General features: G+C 40.2%; 1 protein-coding gene across 1 annotated transcript in view; it reads left to right on the forward strand.

The window, feature by feature from the left end:
* Positions 1-22703, forward strand: part of LOC143146018 (lachesin) — a 130895-nt gene that overhangs the window by 105271 nt on the left and 2921 nt on the right. Inside the window, exons 4-6 of the mRNA XM_076309969.1 lie at positions 4835-4996; positions 17867-18016; positions 22132-22282. Of these exons, the coding sequence (XP_076166084.1) occupies positions 4835-4996; positions 17867-18016; positions 22132-22282 (463 nt within the window). The remainder of the gene's footprint in view (positions 1-4834; positions 4997-17866; positions 18017-22131; positions 22283-22703) is intronic.

Raw genomic sequence — 22703 nt, forward strand, 5'->3', positions numbered from 1 at the left:
TCGACGAAACATTAATTTTCGATCTTCAGAAAAATTTAAAAAGAAACGAACAACCCCCTTGTAAAGGCAGCTTTCAAAGTAACCGTGGCGACAAAAAGTGGCCATTTCGTGCAATACCGTTATTTCTGTTTGCACGAATAAATTGTACTTACTTGATACTGATAAGGTTTTTTACGTTCTTTGCAATAGCCGAGTACTTATAACAGAACCTATGGGAAGACTAGATATATCATTTATTCTTGTTTCTTGTACGCCGTAGCGAGCCATTTATCAATTTATGTCCAACTTTTTCTGAATCACACACACCATTTGCATTTATATGGAACGTTGCATTCAATACTTTTTGCGGAACGTAATCTATTATAACGAGCAACAGAGCGTACATCTTTCTCCTTTTATCCGCCCCCGTCGTTCCCCCTTTTCTTTTCTCGCTGCGACTTAATATCGAGGGGCGTTCTTTGGGAAGGATAATTATTATGTCCCCGACGTTCTTGAACATTAGCAATTTCTTGCTCTGTCCCTATCTTCAGGGCCCTAAATCGCGTCTAATTATACCGACTAAACATTAAAGACCACCTCATTACGATGTTCCCCGCGTGGGATGTGTCTACGAAACGACCTTTTGAGTGCTCTAAGGGGAAGAATTCTGGCCTAGATGGTCATTCTCGAGGCGATAGCTGCGAATAAAATGGCAAAAAATAAATAAAAGAAAAACCATCGAACGCACAACGTTGGCGCTGTGTACAAATGTTTGTTAACGTTTCAACTGACTCTGCCAAAAATTTCACGCGAGTGTACTCGGTACTCCGTCATATGCAGCGTGCTTCACAATTTCTGCCCACTTGGCAACATTGATCGGGCGTCCTAATTATCCAAATTATTCCGATTCAAGTTTTCTTTTTTTTTTTTTTTTTCTCACAATCGATACGAATGTGGCTATTGTCCGAACCCCGTTAAATAATATACGTTTAACTAAATGTCGGTCTTCGAAAGTACGAAATTTCGGTTTCCGAGTTAATTTCGAAATTTTTCCGAGCCGTACCAAAATATAGTGGTTTCCGAGATACCGGTGTTTTGTCGATTCAAAAAACATCGTTTCGAGAAAAACGCGTTTGAAGTATTTTCAGTAATTATTGACATTTGATACCGTCAATATTACAATAACACCCGTTCGATATTCTTTTTGCAATTAATGAGCACACCGATGTCCGAGAAAGTGGAGAAAAGTTTAGAATAAACTTTCATAACCTTTATAGCTACTAAACTTTGAAAGCTCCATATCTCCGGTACTTTTACGAATTTCGCTCTAATACTTTACCGACACATTTTCAAGGCTCTAAACTTCAAGAAACTATAATAATCCAAAACTAGATTTTTCGAACGCTCCAAGCCAGATTATTCCCTTAACCTGCGAACATTTTCTGATAATTACAAACTTTTTCTTCATTTTTCTTCTTAGTTTAATTAATTATCGGTAGACATTTTTCCTGCCCGTTATCGTTCGACAATTTTTACCGAACATCCTGTTCTTTACGCGTGCCTTTGCATTACATAAAAGAAGTATTTATAATATAAAAAAACAATCAGAATGTACGTTTCGCAACTTATTTCATTATTTTTACTTAGTATATTATTAAGGCACTCTGTATCATTCGATGACTTTCGACTGAATGAATTCAATTCGTTATCGATTAAAAGTATTCTCGTTTTCGTACGAATTTATTTACTTTACAGTCTTCGTGGACAATTTGGTTAATTTGATATTTCTGGATACAAACCCTGAAAGAAAATTCAAATTTCGGCTCGAAAGGTTCGTGTAAAGTAAACTATGTTCGGACTACGCTTGTTAGAATATTTATTTGCAAAAACTTTAATTTTGTTCATTTTGTAAGGTGCGGACCAATAGATCGGCCGATCGATAGTAAAACGGTTAAACGTTGCTGGTGAGCCAATATCGAACAAAAGTACGCAAGGATTTAGAGCAGAGACCTTGCATTTGATAGCATTAACTCTTAGCGATGCAATGATGAAATTCAATTTATTTTCGCTCGAAATTAAATTATTTGGATTTCACAAAGAAACGCGTGCGCGTGACAGTTTTATAATTGAACTACGTGGATTATTTTCCTGTGATGTCGTTCAAGTATGCCCGAACGTGCGCGAGAAAATATTTTTTCTTTCTAATCTGTCCAGCGGAGACAAATTATTACCATACAAAACCTCGATTAGAAATTTACATTTGTTCGCGTATTTGTAAACTATTTTTTTTTTACATAGAATTCTACCAACGACATCCAACGAATAATATCTAAAACGTTCCGCGCGTCAAACCTTATTTTCGATTTATATTTGAAAAAAATTGTGTCATACCGTTACTCGTTGTTTCCACTTCTATCGGTGTTCGTAAGCATTGATTAAATTACGATAATATCTGTTTCTTTCTCGTAAATTTTATTATCGAATAATTTAAAAAATTTTAACGATATTTCCCTGTGCAGATTTCGAAACAGAATCGGTTTTCATATTTAAACCGATAGTTGTCAAAATCATTTTGAAAAGGATATATGATATTTTTCAGTTAAAAAAGACCTTTAGAAATGCATATCATGTACAACCTCTTTGCCGAATTTGATCAAAGGGAACACGATACACAGACCGAAGCTGAAACAAATTTTTGAGAAATATCGATGTGAATATATCTTGATAAGTATTTGGAAATAAACATTTTACAAACGTCCAGATAAAATGATCATTTTGTAAGTGATTAATATCTTCTATATATATGTACCTTTGAATATAATTTACTTGATCGCAAACATTCGATCTAGCGAAATAATATATCTTGTCATGTCGTATTCGATGTTTATAAATACAAGTCGAAACAACGAGTACAATGATTGCCATTTTTCGAGTGAGAATTTTTGCACCGGCTTCGAGTGAAATGTCCCCACCATTGATTACGTTTGTACAGCTTGTGCGATCCGTCGACTCGAGCATTCGACGATCTCAGCCGAGAACTATAATATACGCACGTGGGATCGAATTTCCGGCCACCGAACACATGTAATGCGAGGCTCGCTCGCTAACACTCTGTCTCGCTCGCTCTCGGCCTATCCCATTCACTCACCTCTTCGAACGGGACACACGACCGCACTAATTCGTTTCCATTTAAGAGGCTCGTGACTCGGTTTACCCTACCACTTCTCCTACATGGTACGCTTCAAGTTGTCGCACAGCTGTAACGCTAGATATATTTACTACAATCGTATGATGCTCGAGCGCAGAATTATTCAACCGCGCATCGTACGATAGAGCGCTCCAAACTTTTCAAAACATTTAACGTTAAGTACCAGTGTCCCATTTAGAGGTCATTCTGAATAATATTTCCTTCTGGTGCTAAAATTTCCTCGAGTATTTAAAGGTATGAATTCAACACTCGAGTAAAGTGCACTGTAATTATTTTTATAAAATATTATTGTACAAAGAAACATTATACTTGGTAATAATTAACTTGATTCTTCTAATCGAACAAATGATCCGGTTTTAGCCGTATTGGTAATATCCTCGAATTTTGGTTAATAAAATTAGTTCCATATTTCGATTAATATTGAGACTAGACGAATATTTTACGAAGTAGCATTCTTCCTAGAGTATTATATGCTTTTTGTTTCGAAGAAGACCAGAAACACGGTTGAAAACGTTAAATAACGATAAATAATTTGTTAAGATAATATTATAATTTATAAATTTTAATACTGCAAGCCTTATTTCTATCCATTGTGGAAATATATGGCCCAGACTTAATTCTAGACTAGAATTTTGAAACGACGCCATCTTGTAGGTAACGAATAAACTGTCTAAGGTGACAATGTAATTACTTACAGCAGAACAGCTGTGGACCTTTCGAGCCCTTGTTTAAATATTTGATCGTTAACTAACACGAGGCAATTACTAACTCCCAATTACGAATGACTACTGGAACGAACCGAGTCGAGTTTCCAATGTATTTTGTAAAAGAAAATTAGGTTAAAATTTATTTAAAAATTAATCTCCTCCGTTGCTCCAGTTTACGTTTGCCCTTACGCTCGGCTCTCATTATTGCGATCGTGCGCAAGAATAACAAACTTGTAAAAAAAAAACAACTCTAATCTTTCTTCGATCGGTGCAACATTATCACAAAGGAATCCAATTTCGATGCATCTAAAATTCAAGGAGTCGTTTGTACTAAAATTGAACCACGTTAAACAAATTTACCAACACTTGTAGCTCTTCGTGGACAAAGTAACTTTTAAGTATTCGTCGATAGAAATAATCGATATAAACTAGAAATTATAATTACAATATTAATGAAACAAGAACCTACAATGAAATTGTGCAATTTGAAAAATTATAAAGGATATTAACCCCTAAATAGGCGCATGGGAGTCTATTAGAGGCCCACTGGAACGTATAACACGTTACCCGATAAATTGACCATTTCTCGATCGAATTGAAAACAAATGAAATATACCGTTCACGAGTTCAAAGGCGAAGAAGAATTCGTATTTATTCTTACGTGAAAACGAAAACAAATTGGAAGTTTCTCCAACCGACTACTCAAAGATTAAAAACTCGAGTATTATTATCCACTTGCTCGGTGCAAACAACCCGTCGATCGTAACAAGAACCCCCCCTCTCTGGATCTCAAATTACAACACTTGTTCAACGGAGACTTCCAATTAAGTCAACCCTCTCCCCTGAAATAAGTACTCGTCGATCGGCTTATTATTGCCCGGTAATTTTGCACGATAGATACGCGCAATCGTCGTCCTTTTTATCATTTTTTGTCCGACAGAGCCACCGGATATCGTTTACGGGGGTGATACCAGCGCCGACTTGGCAGTCTCGGAAGGCGACAACGCAACTCTAAGCTGCAGCGTGACGGGAAGACCAACCCCAAGAGTGTCCTGGCGAAGGGAAAACGGAGAACCCATTCTTATAAGGACCTCTTCTGCCGGTACATAATGACACTATAAAACTCGTGGATATCTCCGTGGACAGACATCTTTCGCTGGCTGTTTCGCGAAAAAGGCAGAGAGACAACGCCGGTGGTTTAATTTCGTTTACTACCCGTTATACTCCCTTTGTTCGTGGCCGTGTGCGTGTATCCTTTACCCCCACTCCTCCTCCTCGGGCCGTCATCCTCGCGATACCCCCCACCAATGCTCCCCTTTACCCCCACCCCGCGTCCCGTGCCTCCCGCGAACCAAGCTTTATTACAATACTTATAACCGGTAATCGCCGCTTTGATGCTTTCACGTCGCTAACGTCGATAGCAGAATGCCGGTATGCATCTCCACGGTTTCCCTTTTTCTTTCCCCGCTCGGTTTGCCCGCGTCAACGTTTTCCATATCGCGTGTACACTTACAATCGTACTTTTTCACTAGTTTACGCGCTTAATATCGAAACTACGCGTACACCGGGATCGCGTACCCCCTCCCACCGCTAGATTTTCAATTCGCGTGCCGGCACGTGTTAGTTTACAAATTTCACGTTTAAACGCGATGCTCTATTGACTCGCGCGCGGGACAATATTTTCGGTACAGCGCGACGCGAAACGCTTTCGACACGCCCCCCTTCGTACTCCACTCGCTCTTTATTCGCGCGTATTCGATAACGATAACCACCTCCGGCTGCATCGTAGACTTCAATATACGCGTTCGGTAACGGGCACGACGAGCGCGGGCTGTTTAAAAATCCACGCTTTCGACTTAAATTTTTTACGGGGTCGTCACATTTTTCATTAGGGGGGCGGTAAAACTTTTTGCGTTTAATAATGCCCGAAGCTCCGGCTGTAAAGACCCTCTGTAAAAGTTAACTCGGAGACGAATGTAAATCAGAGATTTTATAATGAAATTCGCGATCGATGAAACGTTTCGGTGTTCTGTAATATATTTAACGAAAACGTGGCCTTTTTTCGGGCAGCGTTTCGGCAGCCCAGGAAATCTATTTATTATTACCGTGACGGTTTCGGCCTTGCGTGCCGGCCATTTTTGGTAGAACCCGTTGTTACGTTCGAACTGTAAATATAAAATATTGCCAAGTCTTTCGCAACGAACGTTATGAATTAAATGGAAAGAAAAATAGGGGCAAGGGTGTTTCGTACGAATTTACACCGTTATTTCGTACAACTTTGCAATATTTTGCGTTCACAGATCGAACGCGATAAACGAAATAACCGTATCGCTCGATTCTTTTCTGATATTCGTGCTTCTCGTATCGATTCCGTATTTAAAATTTGAAACGATCAATTTACCGTTACACATTCGAATACGAGAAATTTTACTTCCAGGTAACTCGTTGTTAATTTCTTATTAATTTCGAGTTGCGTTCAACGTACGCGAAACCCTTCCCGAAGAATACACGAGCTCTGTGTAATTCTCGAAAAAAAAAGGTAGCTTCCGTGAAAAAGTGGAAATGTTCGTAAACCGTTTAAAATTGTAATTTCACGTGCAAAATTGGGGATTTAAAGGTAAAACCCGCGTCACTGCCGCGCTAAAGTTGAATGCAATTTTAGTTAGCGCAAACATAGGTTGTCTGTAGGTGTATATGATCCGTCGTTAATTACTGCATGATAGTATGCATGTAGTTCGAAGTTTAACTACCAGGTTGTTCGGTGTTGTAAGTACCAAAGAATATTCGCTATTCACCGCCATATGACCCTACATTAATTCGGTATTAATAGGGTAATTAGGCGGCCCTAATATCCTAGTTACGTTGAAGTTCTCTCCGTGCAAAGAGGGGGGATTTACTATAATAATATGGCTCCGTAGGATGGGGCGTAATTCATGGCACAACCGACAAGGAGACGACCCCGCTGTAAAGGAGCATGTCGAAAGTCCGGATTAAAATGTCCTCGTAGGAAGTTTCGCTTTCGCGAACACCGACCACTTGCCAATTGAACCGCTTTCAAATCGTATCTATCGGATACTTATTCCGATAGAACTTCTCGAGACAGTTAATACCATCTTTCCGCGAACAAGTTACCAACGTACACGTGATCTTTTCTCAAATTTACGAAATCGTTCGATAACCGAAATTCGAACAATACGGAAGTAGTACGCGTGTAAAACTTTTACAGAAATAAACATTTTCCCATAACGACGAAATCGATTCAACGATCAACACTGGATCAACTTTTAACCGCTGTAACGTTAATACCGGACGTTCGAGACGAAGAAAACGACAAGTGTATAAATTTGTCGACTTTTGTGAACGATTCTGTAATATCGTGTACTTCTTCGTTCAATTCTTACACGTATTTACGAATAATTATTACGAGTATCGTTAACACGTATTTACCAATTATTGAGAGGAGAATTGCAAAACTTGAGAGTAGTCGAACAATTCAAGAGTGAAAACATCGATACCGATAAGCGTTAAATTGAAAAGATTACGTCGGATAGAAAGAATAAGTGCTCACACTTACAGGTATTATTTCACGTATTTACCAATTATAGAGAAGAGAATTGCAAAAATTAATTCAGCTCTGAGACTTTGTTTTATCGTCGTATAATTCAAGAGTGAAAACATCGATACCGAAACGCATTGAATAGAAAAGATTACGTCGGATAGAAAGAATAAGTGCTTACGTTTACAAGTATCATTTCAAACGGTTCGGTTCGGCTCATAAGTGCTTACGTTGGCTGCAGTCGTTAATTTTGAGGCTCCGACCGGTCGCGTTCGTTTTGCACTTTTGGTCTGCAACCTACGAATTTCTACTATTTACTTTAATTAATCGCGGTTCCCCCTTCTAGACGAGAAGAACGTTCATTTTTTGATTATCCGCGACTGTGTTATTGATACAACTGTACGTTCATTATGTTATTTACCTACTCTGTTTATTACAAAGAAAAAAGTTTCCGAGCACATTGTTTCGACGTCAGGTCTCCCATAGATTTTTATACTTTTCTCTCGTTAAGCGTTAATTTGTTACATACCCAAAAGTTTTTTTTTCTGTCCAAATCAGTGTTTTCCAAAGTGGGGAGTGAAACTCTGTTCGATCGCACAAACGACCCAAAATCAGGGTCGAAACGTTTACGAGGAAATGAACCGTGCTCGTCGAAGCAATTTATTCGATAATTGTATTTTAACATTTTACTTTCGATTTCGAAGCTAAGGTTCCTTCGTTTGCTTTCAATTTAAAAGACGAGTCGGAAAATGGCGTTCAAATGCTCGTCTCGATAGTACTTGTGCGTTGGTAACCCCGTTTAATTGATATTTTCGCAATGATAAATTAAAAGAATACAATCTTTACTTTTCTAATTCGGTAACTCGTCGGAAAATCAAGCGACGACTATAATAGGCGCGCGTCAATGATAACGCCAAGACTCGATTCAACGCTTCCGAGAGGAGGATATCTTTGCGACATTACGACAGAGAAAATTCGCGACACTTTGACGGAATCCGGTGTACAGACCCTAGAGACGCGAAAAGATTTGCTTCTCGCTATTCCTTGCCAGTTCGCGAACGCATCGTGGAATCGATTGAAAACTGAAATAAAACTCGAGCATCGTTTCTCTAAATCTAGGTCGAAAGTTTGGTTAAAATAAAAATCATGCGACGCGGAAATATCTCGTTTCCCCGAGTGCAACGCGGTGTACTTTACTTAAAGGTGCGTTGCTAAATTACGTTCCGTTTCTTTTCTTGCCAGCCCGCAAATGAAATAATTAGATAGTATCCTCTTTACACGAAACAGAGGGATGAAAGCTGCGGAACTCATGCGGTCTTCGTATAATTAGCGTTGTAAAATCCACTTACATCGTTACACCATCTGAGAAATACGATTTCCAACCGTGCCACACATCGAATGAAAGCAATGTTGGTACAAAAATTGCATCGGTGTAAAAGTGCTCGGTGAAACTTTCTATTTCTCTTTTCTCCCTTTCTCGACGTAACATGTGAAACTTTCGTTTACACAGTCTCGTCACGTTTCTTTTTATATTTCAGAGATTTTTCATTTCACCTATTAACCTTATTCCGTTAATTAACTAGAGAAGAAACCTTTCGTATCCCGTATACTAGATTTGCAACGTTTCCGCGAAGATACCTTGCATAAAATTCCAGCCTCTGTTTGCCAACGCTGGAAACGTAATTGTAACATTTATTTACCGTAAAATTTCGGGGCGATTGTGTGCGCATCGCATTTACATTTACACGTTCCGGAATTTCTACGGTGGATTATAGTTGCGTTAAAACATATTTAAAAATTAATCTCGTCCATTACTCCGTTTCGTGTTTACCTTGAGCTCGAGGTTCGTTATTCTTGTCGTGCGCGGGAATATCAAATTTGAGAGAGGCGCTTTAATGTCTCGTTCGTCGCGAGTTTATTTATCGGAAATATTCCGGTTGAAACTCAAGAATATCGCGAGGGGATTGTACAAAACCCGAGCTCGTCGACAAGAGCTAACAAATACCGCCTCGAACCGTTCGTTGGGGATAATCTTTTGCAACACGGTGTCTACGAAACAATATCGAAAACAACGCTTCGTCTACGAAACAATTTCGCAACCAACACTTCGACGACTAGAACCCCGCCTATTTCCACCCAGACTGCAACGTATTCCAATTTCCGAAAAAATCTTCGACGTTGGATGCAAAAGTGATCGATTCGAAGAGGCCAGTACCAAAAGTGCGCACAATATTTCTACAAACCGAATCACGTGTACCGTTCGACTCGCGGGCAAAACTTCGAACCTTCCGAACGCAGAACCCGTTACGCAACATCGATTGCAAAATTTCAACAAGTAGCTTTCCGAAAAGAACGATAAAACGTGGTACACCGGTTCCTACGCTCTTCGAATTTGGCGAAGCGACTCGGGCACCGAAAACAAAGAAATGAAAAAAAAAAAGAGAGAGAAAAGAAAAAGAGAAGAAAAAAAGAACGTTTCAACGACTCTACCGGAGGCTTCTGTTCCATATTTGTAAAAAGTAATCCCTTCTTCCCGTTCTCGCAACCCTCGGCCCCCGTCCCCCCTTTTCTCTTGCCGGCAGCATCGATAATAAGTGTACCACGGGTCCCGGGGCAGCGGGAAAGTGCAAAGTCAAGAGCCGAGAAATTTTCGGACGTGAGCACACAGATTGGGCGTAAGAACACGGTGGAGTGGGTATAACGAGGCGGGTCGTTGAAACAAGTTTCACCTTTTGAACTCGAAGACAGGAACAGCGGGCGCGCGTGTAAAGAAACAGAGGATGAGAATTCTCTTCATGGTATCTTGCGCGGCGCGCACACAGCCGCGCGGGGACTTAGAGTCGTGTAGGTACGCGGTGGCGACACGTAGAACGAACCGGCGTGCTCGCACCACGCCGCGGACCGTGCCACGGGTACACGCCGATCCCCCGTATACGTGCAACAGTGTTTCCACGTAGTACATCGGAGCTAGAGGGCGGCCGTGGTGGTAGTTTCTGCTGCAGAGGCTCGAGTTGGCAAAACTTTGGCCGACGTAGTTGCGCCGCCCGCACACCCCCCCTCGCCCTCGCCCTCTACCTCTCCCTCTCCCTCTCCCTCGCTCAGATGCGGCTGAAACGCTCGAGGCTCGGCGTATTTGTCTTTTTGACTGTAGGTATTTTTCCCCGTCCGTGGTAGTTAACGATTGTCGTCGCCGGAGACCGCTATTAAGATTTACCTGAATACACGAATAGACGTGCCCGTACTCACGGATTAATGGGACGAACGTGAGTGCGGATTCATTAGGATGATGAATCGTTCCTCTTCGACGGAACGACGGAGTTTCGATCAAACGGTCCGATCGCGAGAAATGTTTAAACACGCGTCCGTTATCCGTTGCGTTCTCAAGACCCGCTCACGTTTCGGCCCGAACTTTGCCGCGCGAATTAAAAGTCCTCGTGCTGAATTTATTCACGGTGAACGATTTTTACGTCGGCACGATGTATACGGAGCGACGACACGATTGATCACGGGAACGCGAATCATCGAACGATTATATTACGGCATTGGAATTGAGCTCGACCGAGAGACTCGTTATTTTCAGTTAACGGGTTAAGGTACGTTTCTCGATGGTCGACGTTGTAGTTTGTTAATCGTCGCTTCGAACGGTGATGGAAAATTGAGGTATCGTTCGCGAGATCGATCGAAAATCGACGTTTTTACTTTGCATTTTACTCAGACTGTTTTCACGCGCAACAATTTCCTTTTTTAATTAAATAAGTATTTTGCCTGCGAGCTTCGCGAAGATACCAACACGTAAATGTACTTTTTGTTTTTCGGTTACTTTACATATCGTTGCATGGAAATGATCGCTATGAATATACAGTGGTATTATATTTATTCCTAATTAAATTTCTCAATGATAAGACACGATACGTGTTTAGCACACGTTTTCATATATTCTTGACCTCTTTCGTATTTTCCCATATCGATTTTCAATTCGCTGCTGTAAGTTCGCTATATTATTGATTCTAGATGAGAACACGTCTCTGCCGTGTTCACGTTAGAGTATGACAAACTTTCTAATAATTGTTATTCGTCGAAACGAATGCGTTGTCGAAATTTATCGAGCAACAGCTTCACGTTAGACCTATTTCTTAACGAAATTTATTTTCGGTCTAAAATTTACTAACCACTGTTAGTACACGTCTCGCTGAGTGATTTACATCCGTCGAGCTTTGAATTATTTATCAAACGCCCTATACGTCTCTTTAAAAATATATACGTATATATATAACTTATGATATTAATTTTACGTCCAAAGTACTTTATTACGCAAAGCTCTTAATGCGGATCTCCTGTTTTTTGCAAGGATGAGGCCACTCTTCCGATGCTTCGTCTTCATTTTCCACCCTCTCTTCATTGTTTCATTCATTTTGAATAGCAACGATTAGCTATACCAGAATCATTAATTTCTCGAACACTGTTACGTTCAGATTCTCCTGTATTGCTGCCCCGATTGTTGTTGTAACGTCATTATTATAACACGGAGTTATCGTATCGACGTGTAGAAACTAAATATTCAGTGGCCATTTTCAAACCTAACCTCAAAGTTATTTTTTCACATTGTTAACTATACGTGTATCTTTTTCGTAAATATAAGTTCCGTAATAAATACCGAACGTGAATAAATCTTGTAATCGTCGTACCGGAAATATTTTGTATGAAAATTTTGTTCAATCTATCGGATATTGCTTCGCAAATTTTGCTTGTTATTTTTCTCGACAAAAATTAAAAATATCGCTTAACTTTTTTCCGACGTTGTACAAGTATAATAATATTATACAAAGTTAATCCTTCTCTCTGAAAGAGCCCTGACGTAAACTTACCACAGGAGTCTCGGAATACTTGGGTACACCGCTATGTTCACAGTTCAAATTGCGATTTAATAATGGTCTGTTGTCAGACCTTATTGAATGAAACGAGAGAATCGTTTCCAGACACAATGAACTTTATTTGTAAGCAAGTGCATCGTATAACATGATCGTGTACTGCCACAGCTTTGATATATCGGACAATAGAGATCGCGTATAATAGAACCATGGATAATCGAGGTACCGTTAAATCGAATCCCAGTTAATCGAGGCTCTCTTGTCCTTGTCTCAAAAATTATATAAAATTCCTAGTTCCCTTGCAACAAAATATACGCCAATTTTCAAATCTTTCCCAGTTAATAACTCGAGCAACAACGCAAATTTTCTAACATTTTCGATACCCTTGAAAATTGAGAGCCAAACGACGATCTCGTTGAATCTACCAGATAACTCGGAACGTAACAAAAATATTTTACAATTACAAAAGACACCGTAATGGTATTCAATCCGTGCAAGATTGAAAATACGTTAAAATCGGTGATCTGTATCATCGATGAATAAATAATTCGTAACGAAGCTTTAAATAGTTTCAAACACCTTTCGAAGTGAAATACGAACGTATTCGAACACCCTCCATTGGCTGTGTTTCGTATTCTCGAAAAGAAGAAGAAAAAAAAACGAAGCTACAGCGAGTAATCGCGTTAAAGAAAACACCCCGTACAATATGCTTAATTCCTTCTTCTGTGAGCTCGCGTACCCCGGTGTGAGAAACCTCGTTGCATACACTTAGCAATGTAGAAACCATTGAAAAGTGTCGCTATTCCCAAGAGGTCTACTACTAACTATCAACGAACAAAAATTACCCGAGTGCAAATTGTGCACCGTTTTGTAGACATTGTCTGTATTGGCGCTTTTCTTTTAAAAGCTGAAAACCACCTCGCATGCATCTTGCGTAGCTGTTCCAACCGACGATAGCGCTTTTCTTACGAGCTTTGCAAACTCGTTAGCGTTCGTTCACTTAAGGAACTCGTTAGCTACCTAAGTAGTGAATTAAGCATATATCTTCTCATCTTTTCTTTCGCTTACAACGTTGTGCATCGAGTTTCCTGCTTTCTTCCCCACGCCTCTTTCACCGTTTCCCTCTCTTTCCCTCTTTCGAGCCTTCTCCGTGTATCTTTCTCTTGTTTCACGTGCAGCGTGCCTTCGTTTTCCCACTCCACTTTGAAGGCAGTTCCTTCGTTCAATCGTATTAGTCTGCGGTTTCGACCTGGTTAAAACTTCTACCTGGATTCGTTTAGATCAGAGCTCCGTCTTGGAAAGTTGTAACTTCTTGTCCCGAGATATGTTCTTCCCATTTCGCGTCCCACCGTAGGCAATCTTTTATCCCTTGGCTGTTGCAACGACTTGGCACTCGAGGGCTCTTGACTGTGTTGCTTTCGTTTAATAATTCTATTTTCACTTGTTGCCTTCCGTGCACGTAACGGTGAAAAAATGTATCCAATTTCCAAGACTGACGTCCATGAACCGATTCAATGCCCTTGGTGCAGTAATTTTATCTCGTTGGCGTCGAATTTTACGAACAAGGCGTACTTAGTCTTCTCTCCCTTTTCCGTTCATCGTTCGAGATTAGAATACGATTAATTGCAGATTTATTTTTTTTTTTCACGACGAGATACGTTGTTCGGATAACAACTCGGTGCGATTTTTCAAAATTCAGTCCGTTCGGTAATTAATTTCAATATTTCGACGATTCGTTTACTTGTTTTGTAACGTATCGTACACTTCGCGTGCTTGCGAAGTACTCGTGATCGTTGAAGTCGACGATAAGAAAATTGAAACGAGAGGAACGAGTCAACGAATAATCGTAGAAATGTATCGGGTCAGTCGAGACCCCGGGACTTCTTCCACGGTTAAACAATTCGTACAGATTTCACGCGAAACGTTCGAAAGGGCTACTTAAGGTAATTTCTCCATTAACCGATACGTGGTCATGATTAATCGGTCACGAGTGTGTTCCCAGTTACGGTAAATAGTTAAGTAGCTATCATGTATGCATTCACGTCACATCGAGATCTTCGAACCTAATTACTCGTCCAATTCAAAGTAACTTGTTGCGCCGAATGACATTGTTGAAAGTAATGGGAATATGAACTGCCTAATTTGATCGTCATCGCGCCGACTACTCTCTGTTTAAAATTAATGAGATCGAGTCGACTTGTTTACGGTCGTCCGCGTTACGGTCAACGATGCAGTACATTTTAAGTATAATTACAAACCAACCGCGCAGTGGACACTTTATTCGAAATACAATTCAGAGAATTCGTTGCGTCGAGTGTAATTCGAATCGGTAGAGTTTTCGAAGAATACCGTTCGGTATACGAGCGAATACTTTTCGAGGTTCGAACGTCAGTGTTCCCGGTGGAATCGGAATGTTTTTCAAAATTGGCAACAAAATTCGCGTCATCGATACGAATGTATTCGTCGATCGAGAGTCGAAATTTTATTAAATGAAAATATCGTACGCGGTGCAGCGTTATAAATAGTCTGTAGTTGATAAATATTTATGTCGATCAAATGTTGTATTGGCATGGATTATTTCGGAGTGGATCTATTGTTCCGAGTTATCTGACAGATAAAAGACAGGTCGGTCAAATATCTAGTACACGGTCTGTCTGTACTTCTCAAAAGGTAATGTATACACCCCGTTTTATGTTTCACCAGACATTATTGACAGGAGCGATCCAATCCATTAACATTGATACTTATCAATTCCTAAGCTTTGTGCCAGGACATCGAACAGGTATCGGTGTAAATCATCGTTGGCTCGGTAAGACAAATTGTGTCGATATTTCTGGTATCCGACCAAATACAGATAACACCTTTAAGACTTCAACGAGGCAACGATGAAAGTACCGTTTATCGATTCGATCAAAGGTTTGCCATTGTACGCGGTTATTTCTGTTTTTAACAAAATCGGGATCCCGGGTTCAGGAAAGTGGACTCTCTCTATCGAGAGAGAGCAAGATAGAACAACAGTGAGCGAGACTCGCGTTACTCCACAAGTGATGCGAATTGCTAACGATTCAGTATCAACAAATATTATCGAACAAAATTGAAACGTTTCAAACGTTTCAGTCTCGGCTTCGCCTTGCTCTTTCGTGCACAAAGATGCGAAGAAAGTTTCAAAGTCGTTGACTATTTTTCAAACCGAACTATAAATGTTTCTCGATACCCACAAGTGTACCCCACCGAGTGACTATAGTTACTCTGTTCGCTCGAATGTGAAAAATCGGTTAACTCTTCCTTCAACCGCCTGTCAGTTTCGTGTACGAAGAAGTAAATTGAACCGAAAGTCTCCCTAAAACACGTCGACTTTATTTAGTAACGTTTTTCAGTAACGCCAATATTTTGTAGAATATTTCGTTATCGCGCTCCGTGTGCCCCGTTCTGTTATAGTTTAATCCTAGTTCGAGAATGAAATGTACGATTCTGGAAACATATCTCACAGGGGCAACAGAAGTAACAATGGTTCGTGCAATAATTTTTACACTATCGGCGATACGGCTGTTTGAACGATAATAAATCGTAAAGGGTGCAGAGTTGTTGTACAACCTGTCGTACGATGCGGCCATGTTGAATGGTAGTACTGCGTCGCCATATTACTGTCGTTGTAACTCGACGTACGACTCATTGTAGAAGAAATCGTTACGTTTATGGCCCCTATTATTGCTCTCGCTCGGGACAGTCGGTCGGTAGCTCGCGCGGAAGAAAACACAAGCACCGCTGGAACGAGGAACGGATCACCGATGTAAAGATCCTCGCTAGAAAGCGGGGAACGTACCGGGCAAACATTTTAGCAGAATTGATCATATTAGCTCAATTTATCGTTAACACGTTCGTTAGTCGTTCAATTGGAAAAATAGGAGAAAAAAAAACTGGAAAAAAACATTCACCGGAGGACGGTACGATGTATTTGTAGTATTTTTTATCGAACGCGGTGCATGTTTTTAACTTCGTAAAAATGAAACGTATCGAACTGGCTAACTGAATATTCTGAATAATACGTCACGCGTGTACGAGACTGGCCTTACGCTTCGTACTTGGTCTGTTTATATGGATATAAAATGAAATATCATCAGCGTCACGCATATGTGACGTTGGCCTCTCATGAGAAATCGAAGTGTCGCGTACAGTGTTGAACGAAAATATTGGCACAGCGTGCTTTTTAAAATGCAAATGCTCATAACTACGAGGAGAATTGAGTTCAGTTCTCTTCGAATTCGTGCGCGTTGTGCCGTTGTGTGTACTTCGTTATGGAACAAGAACCAGTTACGTGGATAAAAATAACAACAAATATTCCGAATATTTGTACGTATCGGTAAAACGAACAGAAGAAAAATGTTCGGGATATCGCGAGGTCTCATTAAACCGTGGTAAACCGTATTTTGTTATTACCACAATCTCACCGTGTACTGAATTTATGCGGTCACTTTGAAGTAAGAAATTTCGTTCGATATTCAACAAACCGGATATCGATCGATAGATATTACCGCAATGGACCTTCCATCGCGTAAAAGAAAAATTTAAATATTCACACGGTAACGACAATTCGAATTGTATTCATTGGTATTCTTTTCTCGAATCGATGCATTAGCTGATTGGACTTACCGGCTCAACGGGAAACTGTAGTTTGATTTCACTTTCTTTATTTTCTAATTACCTAATTACCTCCTGATACACGTTCAATGCAGTTAGTTTACACAAACGAAATACAGGAGCACCTAAAACAGTGAGCAAAATTACTTTCCACGATGTTTGAAAAACTCAAGCTCGCGTTTACATAAATTTCTACCTTCTCTTTTAACGATGTACAATTTTTCACTACCGGTGTGAATCTTTGCGTTGTATTTCTTCCAGCGATTATTTATCACCGTCGTAAAAACTCAACGTTAGGTTCGAGTCACCTTCGATAGATTTTTCTACCGATAAAGACACTCGAGATTCTCAGCAACGCTGATACATAATTTACCGATCGAAAAAAAATGATACCGACCGATACATTCGATACACCGAACTCGACACACAAGACTCTATAAACCATCTCTGGCTCTGTAACACCGTTCTCGAGAACCCTGCCAACGATCGCAAAACTCACAACTCGTATCGTCTTGCGTGTCGACCGTTGGCGTATCGAGCAAAATTCCAGCCTACCCTTCTCAAGGGTTCCCGATATTTCCGAACGAAACGACACTTCGCGACGTTAACAGGGATAAATAATTGCCGGGAAAAGTCAAAGGGAAAAATTTACGATTTTCATCGTTACGCGCCGAGCCCCTTTACGAAACACCCGTCGTCTCTCCGCCAGCCGTAAGATCGAGAATGTAAGACGAAAGAAAGAATCGACGGCCGAGGTTGGCCGAGTTTAGCCGATAAGAAACGATCCGTCGTCGCGTGGTCGTGCGCCGATCCCGGCGCGGTTGCGACGAAGAGTTGAAGAAAGCGTGGTAAGGGGTTCGTTCAATTTTCAAGAAAATATGCAGACAGAAACCGTTTTCTTGGTACGCAGGTGGTAGCACTTTCGAGAGGCAGGAGACCTACAACGGTTTGTTGCTGCAATTCCATCGCGTCGAGAGGCGACAAATGGGGGCGTATCTCTGCATCGCCAGCAACGACGTGCCGCCCGCCGTTAGCAAGCGAGTGACACTCGCCGTGAATTGTAAGCTCGTTTCCCTCCTAATCCCTGATTGTATCCGGCAGAAAGGCTCCCGACGGCGACGAAATGCGACGGTTGGTCGTCGGTGACGTAACGGCACGCTCCACGGTGACGAATCACTCCGGCCATTGGCGCGACCGCGTCGAGTTTCCAGGCTTTACGGTTTCTGTCGTCTCCGGTAAACCGCTAAGATCGTCTATTACGGTGAATTAAAGCGACTCGGTGCGGCGAAAGAGATAACGAAAGGAGCCACGCCGCCGATCCTTTGCACCGATCGTTCGGTTCGTGAAACGGACGCGAGAGCGAGCCACGCGATATCTCGGCTAGGTAGGAAAGGTTCGTATCGTCCTCATCGTGAACGAGAAAGATTTCGGATTACTTATCGCTGGCAATCGGGGCCGAATTAGAACGAACGATGAAGAAAAAGCGCAGCAGGTTGTTCGGTGAATTTATCGCGCGACGCGGCAACGTTTGTATTCCCGTGGATAGAAACGCTTTGGTTTCTTCGCCGCGAACAATGGGGCGAAAATGTGAGAGGAACCGGGCGCGAATTTTAACAATGCGCCCGCTGCCGGATAATTGATTGGAATCGGTACCGTGGCCGAGAATTGCGTTTCCGGAATTATTCGCCGCTACGTTCGGGAGCTTTTTTCGCCCGAGATTTTAGGTTACGATAACGTAGGGGTGAGTTGCTCGAAGGTTTGGAATCCGTTCATAGATTTATAGAATTATAGGAATATTGCCGAGAGAATAAGAGGAGGCGAAATAAATTGGTCATCGTGTGCAATAAGTAGAACGGCGTTGGGAAGAATTGGAAGGGTTTTTTAGATATTTTTCAACCCGTCGGAGAATTAAATTACACTTTGGTAATTTCGGTGGTTTATTGTATAATCTTCTTAAATTGAACGACTTGCTTGTGCAATGAGAATACACCTTTTTAACCGTGAAACAATGCTAGGGGGATTACTTAGGATAAGAACGGGCCGATAAAGGCAACTCATCTCTAAATATATATATATATATATATATTTATAAATTCGATATTTGTTGCGCGTTATCTTTGCAGGGACTGTCGAAGATATCGGTATGATTTTATTAATAACTTTTCCTATTAATAACGAAAAAGTTGTTGCATTGCAAAATGTGACAGGCTATCGAAGATATTGACATTATTTCATTAACCACTTTTTCTTATCAACGACGAGAAAGTTACGGTTGATATTGTTATAGTTATAGTTCAACGAGTAGGCAGACATCTTTTCTGCAAGTATGAACTATTTAAATTTAAAAACTTGAAAAGATCGATTAACGGAAATACCGATCGTCGTCGTCTTTTTGCCGTAATGGACCGTTTTATTAAAATTCTCATCAATTTATCAATTCTTTGAGATTCGGTCCAAAGTTTTACGAAGAATATTTGCAAAATGATAAACTCCAAGGAAGTGCGAAAAATTGATTTTTTAATCGCGTAAAACGAGAAACACTCCATAAACGATCAAACTAACTTCGAAAACAAACAATAACAAAATTTTGAAAACGATTGGAGATACGACAAAAATTTTCGGATTCATTTTTTATCGATATATTTCGTATTTCATCGTTCACAATGTGTATTTACGACCACAAATACGCGTAATGTGTAATATGTAAATAAACGATAAATACACAGGTCCGACAGATTTCGAATTTTCTCGTACACGCAACGATAACATTATTCCATAGCTAAAAGTAAAACGAAAATATCATAGGCTTGTTTAAAATATTATTAATACTCTATTTGCAACTGGCGAATAAATTTTTAGATAGACGAACAAATATTTATCTTTGTACGAACGACAACACGGCTATTTCAAAGCTTATTTGAAACACCTACTATTTCAAAGTTTATTTGGAATATCTGTTATTTCAAACAAATCGATATTTGGGTTATTTCCAAATATCGTTTATCGGAAAATAAAAGACCGAAATGTTAGTTGGAACAGTTATTTCTTATTTTCATTTCGAATTAAATTTACCCAGATCTGTTTCCAAATAACTGCAGGTGTTGAAAGTTTCGCTGATAATTTTATCCTTTGAGCTTGAATTGTCACGATTTAAAAAAAAAAATAAAAAACACGTACGTAGTACTATTTAATCGTTCCTCGAACTTAGAAAATTCTTCTCAAAATCGACGCAAACGGAGCGTAAATATTCGACGTGAATATTCCTCGGCGTGTTTTTGTTATAAATAATTCGTCGTATATATTCCGCGTTACGATCGCGTCTCACCGTGATAATGTTTTATAATTACACTGCTCTGTTCGCATAGACTGTTCCCGTACCGCCAGAAGCCGTGTTCGTTCAAATATAAAATAATTTGTGTCGATGCGCAATGATTTGCATACACGGCATCGGTATTAATTATTCGAAAACAATAGATACTGGTCGAGAATTAATTGCATCCAGCTTCGATAATGTGTTATATATTTCATAGTTTTGTATTGACCCGCGAAAGCTAATAAGCGTGCATGTCGCTCTATTTTAACATCGGTATTCTTTTAATGGCGTTGCCAAATGTAATAACAGAACAGGAAATATTGAATTTCGGATACGTATTCCAACGGGAAAACTCGTATGAAATTAACATCGTCATTACGCGTCGTTGAAATATTAATACCGGTATTCCGAAAATTGTTCGATTTCTTCGAACAATAGAAAACCGTGTTACACGGTTCGTAAATCCGTGACAATGAGTTCCACGCGTTGTACATCGGATCGTTGTTTTTTCTTTCTTTTTTTTTTTTTTCTTTTACATTTTGATAAGTAAGCGTAATTATTTTTTATCGAACGTTCAATGCGAAAACGATGAATCCCGTGGAAACAGGATTATTTAAAGGCAACGAGCGTAACGAGCTACATCAAGAGTCGACAAACAGACCTCGCGTGTTTGTAAACACGACGATATCAAATGACCCGAAACTCCACGTACACATACATATATCCTCGCTGTTTTGGCCCTTGAGTCGTTTTTCAGTCATACTGTAAACTTGTAACTTCGAACTAAATCCTCTGTCCAAGTTTCCAACGTTTTCGGGAAATGTGCAAAAAAAAAAAAAAAAAAAAACGGGAAAACTTTTTCATTGAAATTTGGTACGTATAAAATTCCTTTCATTGCGATGCGGTACGATGAAAAATAGATGGAACAAGAAAGAAAACTGTAGCAGCCTTTGTTCGTCGATGTTAATTTTAGAACTGTACAATACCTTTATCGTAATGTAAACTGTACATTTGGATCATTTACGTTTCCCGGATATTTTCACGTTCGAAACACTGATCGAATCTTGGCTCGTAATTGCAACCTATTTTCGACGAATTGCAGTGATCGCTGCTAGCGGTGAATATTTCTTTATTTTGAATTTTTATACACAAAAGTGTATTATATCTTAACGAAAATTTAAAATATCAACAATTTTATATTTCCCAAGAAGTATATCACATCTTTGCACACGTTGTTACACGTGTATTACACGATGAATGACAACGAGGAATTCCACGAAGGTGAAATCTATTTTGTGGAAAAATATACGCGTGTATTTAAAACGAAAAAAAAAAAAAAGAAGTAATTAGACATTTATCGTCGCGGATCTGTGATCTCGGAAAAATTTGTTACGGTTGAGAACACGCGTTAAGTAAAACGCTGTTCCCGGTATAAATTCGATAATTCGTACCGCGGACGCGTAACATCGAACCCTTGGAAATTTTCAACCGGGAAATCGTCCGTTACCACTGAAATCGTCCATAGAACCGTGAAACTATCTGGAGAATTTTCTAAAGAATTTTTACACCTTGAAGAATGCCCCTACCGCGCGAAAGAAAATCGCTCGGATAAAACTAACACCGGCTACACAGTTCTAGGATTAACTGCCGGCGTACGCTCGTTAAAATTCTGACATTTGCAGCCTTCGGATTAATTATTGCATTAAATCACATACTTGCGTTGAGGGAACCGTGCACAGAGGATATGTAATTGCGACAAATTATAGATGTCTATATTCTACGCGCGAGAGCATTAATCAAAATCTTGGTGGACCGTGTGTATCGCGATAAATCGGGCAATTAATTTGAAACCGCTTCCACAGTTGCACCTGTCGTCAAAGCACCTAATCAGCTGTTGGGAGCACCTTTGGGCACGAACGTGCAGTTGGAGTGCTACGTCGAGGCATTTCCAAATACAATTAATTACTGGGTGAAGAACCGGAGAGGGTCAGAGGACGAAGTGCTGATCGAGGGGTGAGACTGTCTCTTCTCTTAATTTTAACCTTCGAATGCCAAGCCAAGGTTCGCACGCTTGTGAACATTTATCGCCAACGTGTTCGTAATACGTGCTGCTCGATGCGAGACTTTTACGCGATAATTGTAAATTCCTCCGTTTGAGTACGCGTTAAACAAATTTCACGAATAGACGAGTGTAAGTAAGTGTTCCACGTCGTGGACGAATTTCATAAATGTCGTAAACGTTTACTCGAATATCCGGGTATGTAAAGGTAATACGCGCGTTCTGTTCGCTAATACGCGTACATTTCATCCACTTTCCGTCCATTTCTTTCCACGTACTTGTATACATACATAATTTCAACGAGCGGCAAACCGACGCGACAGCTATGGCACTCGATGCCACGATTGTACCGACGGAATGTCGTGACACAAAGGA

The sequence above is a fragment of the Ptiloglossa arizonensis genome, chromosome 1 (genome assembly GCF_051014685.1).
Source record: "Ptiloglossa arizonensis isolate GNS036 chromosome 1, iyPtiAriz1_principal, whole genome shotgun sequence".
Classification (NCBI taxonomy): domain Eukaryota; kingdom Metazoa; phylum Arthropoda; class Insecta; order Hymenoptera; family Colletidae; genus Ptiloglossa; species Ptiloglossa arizonensis.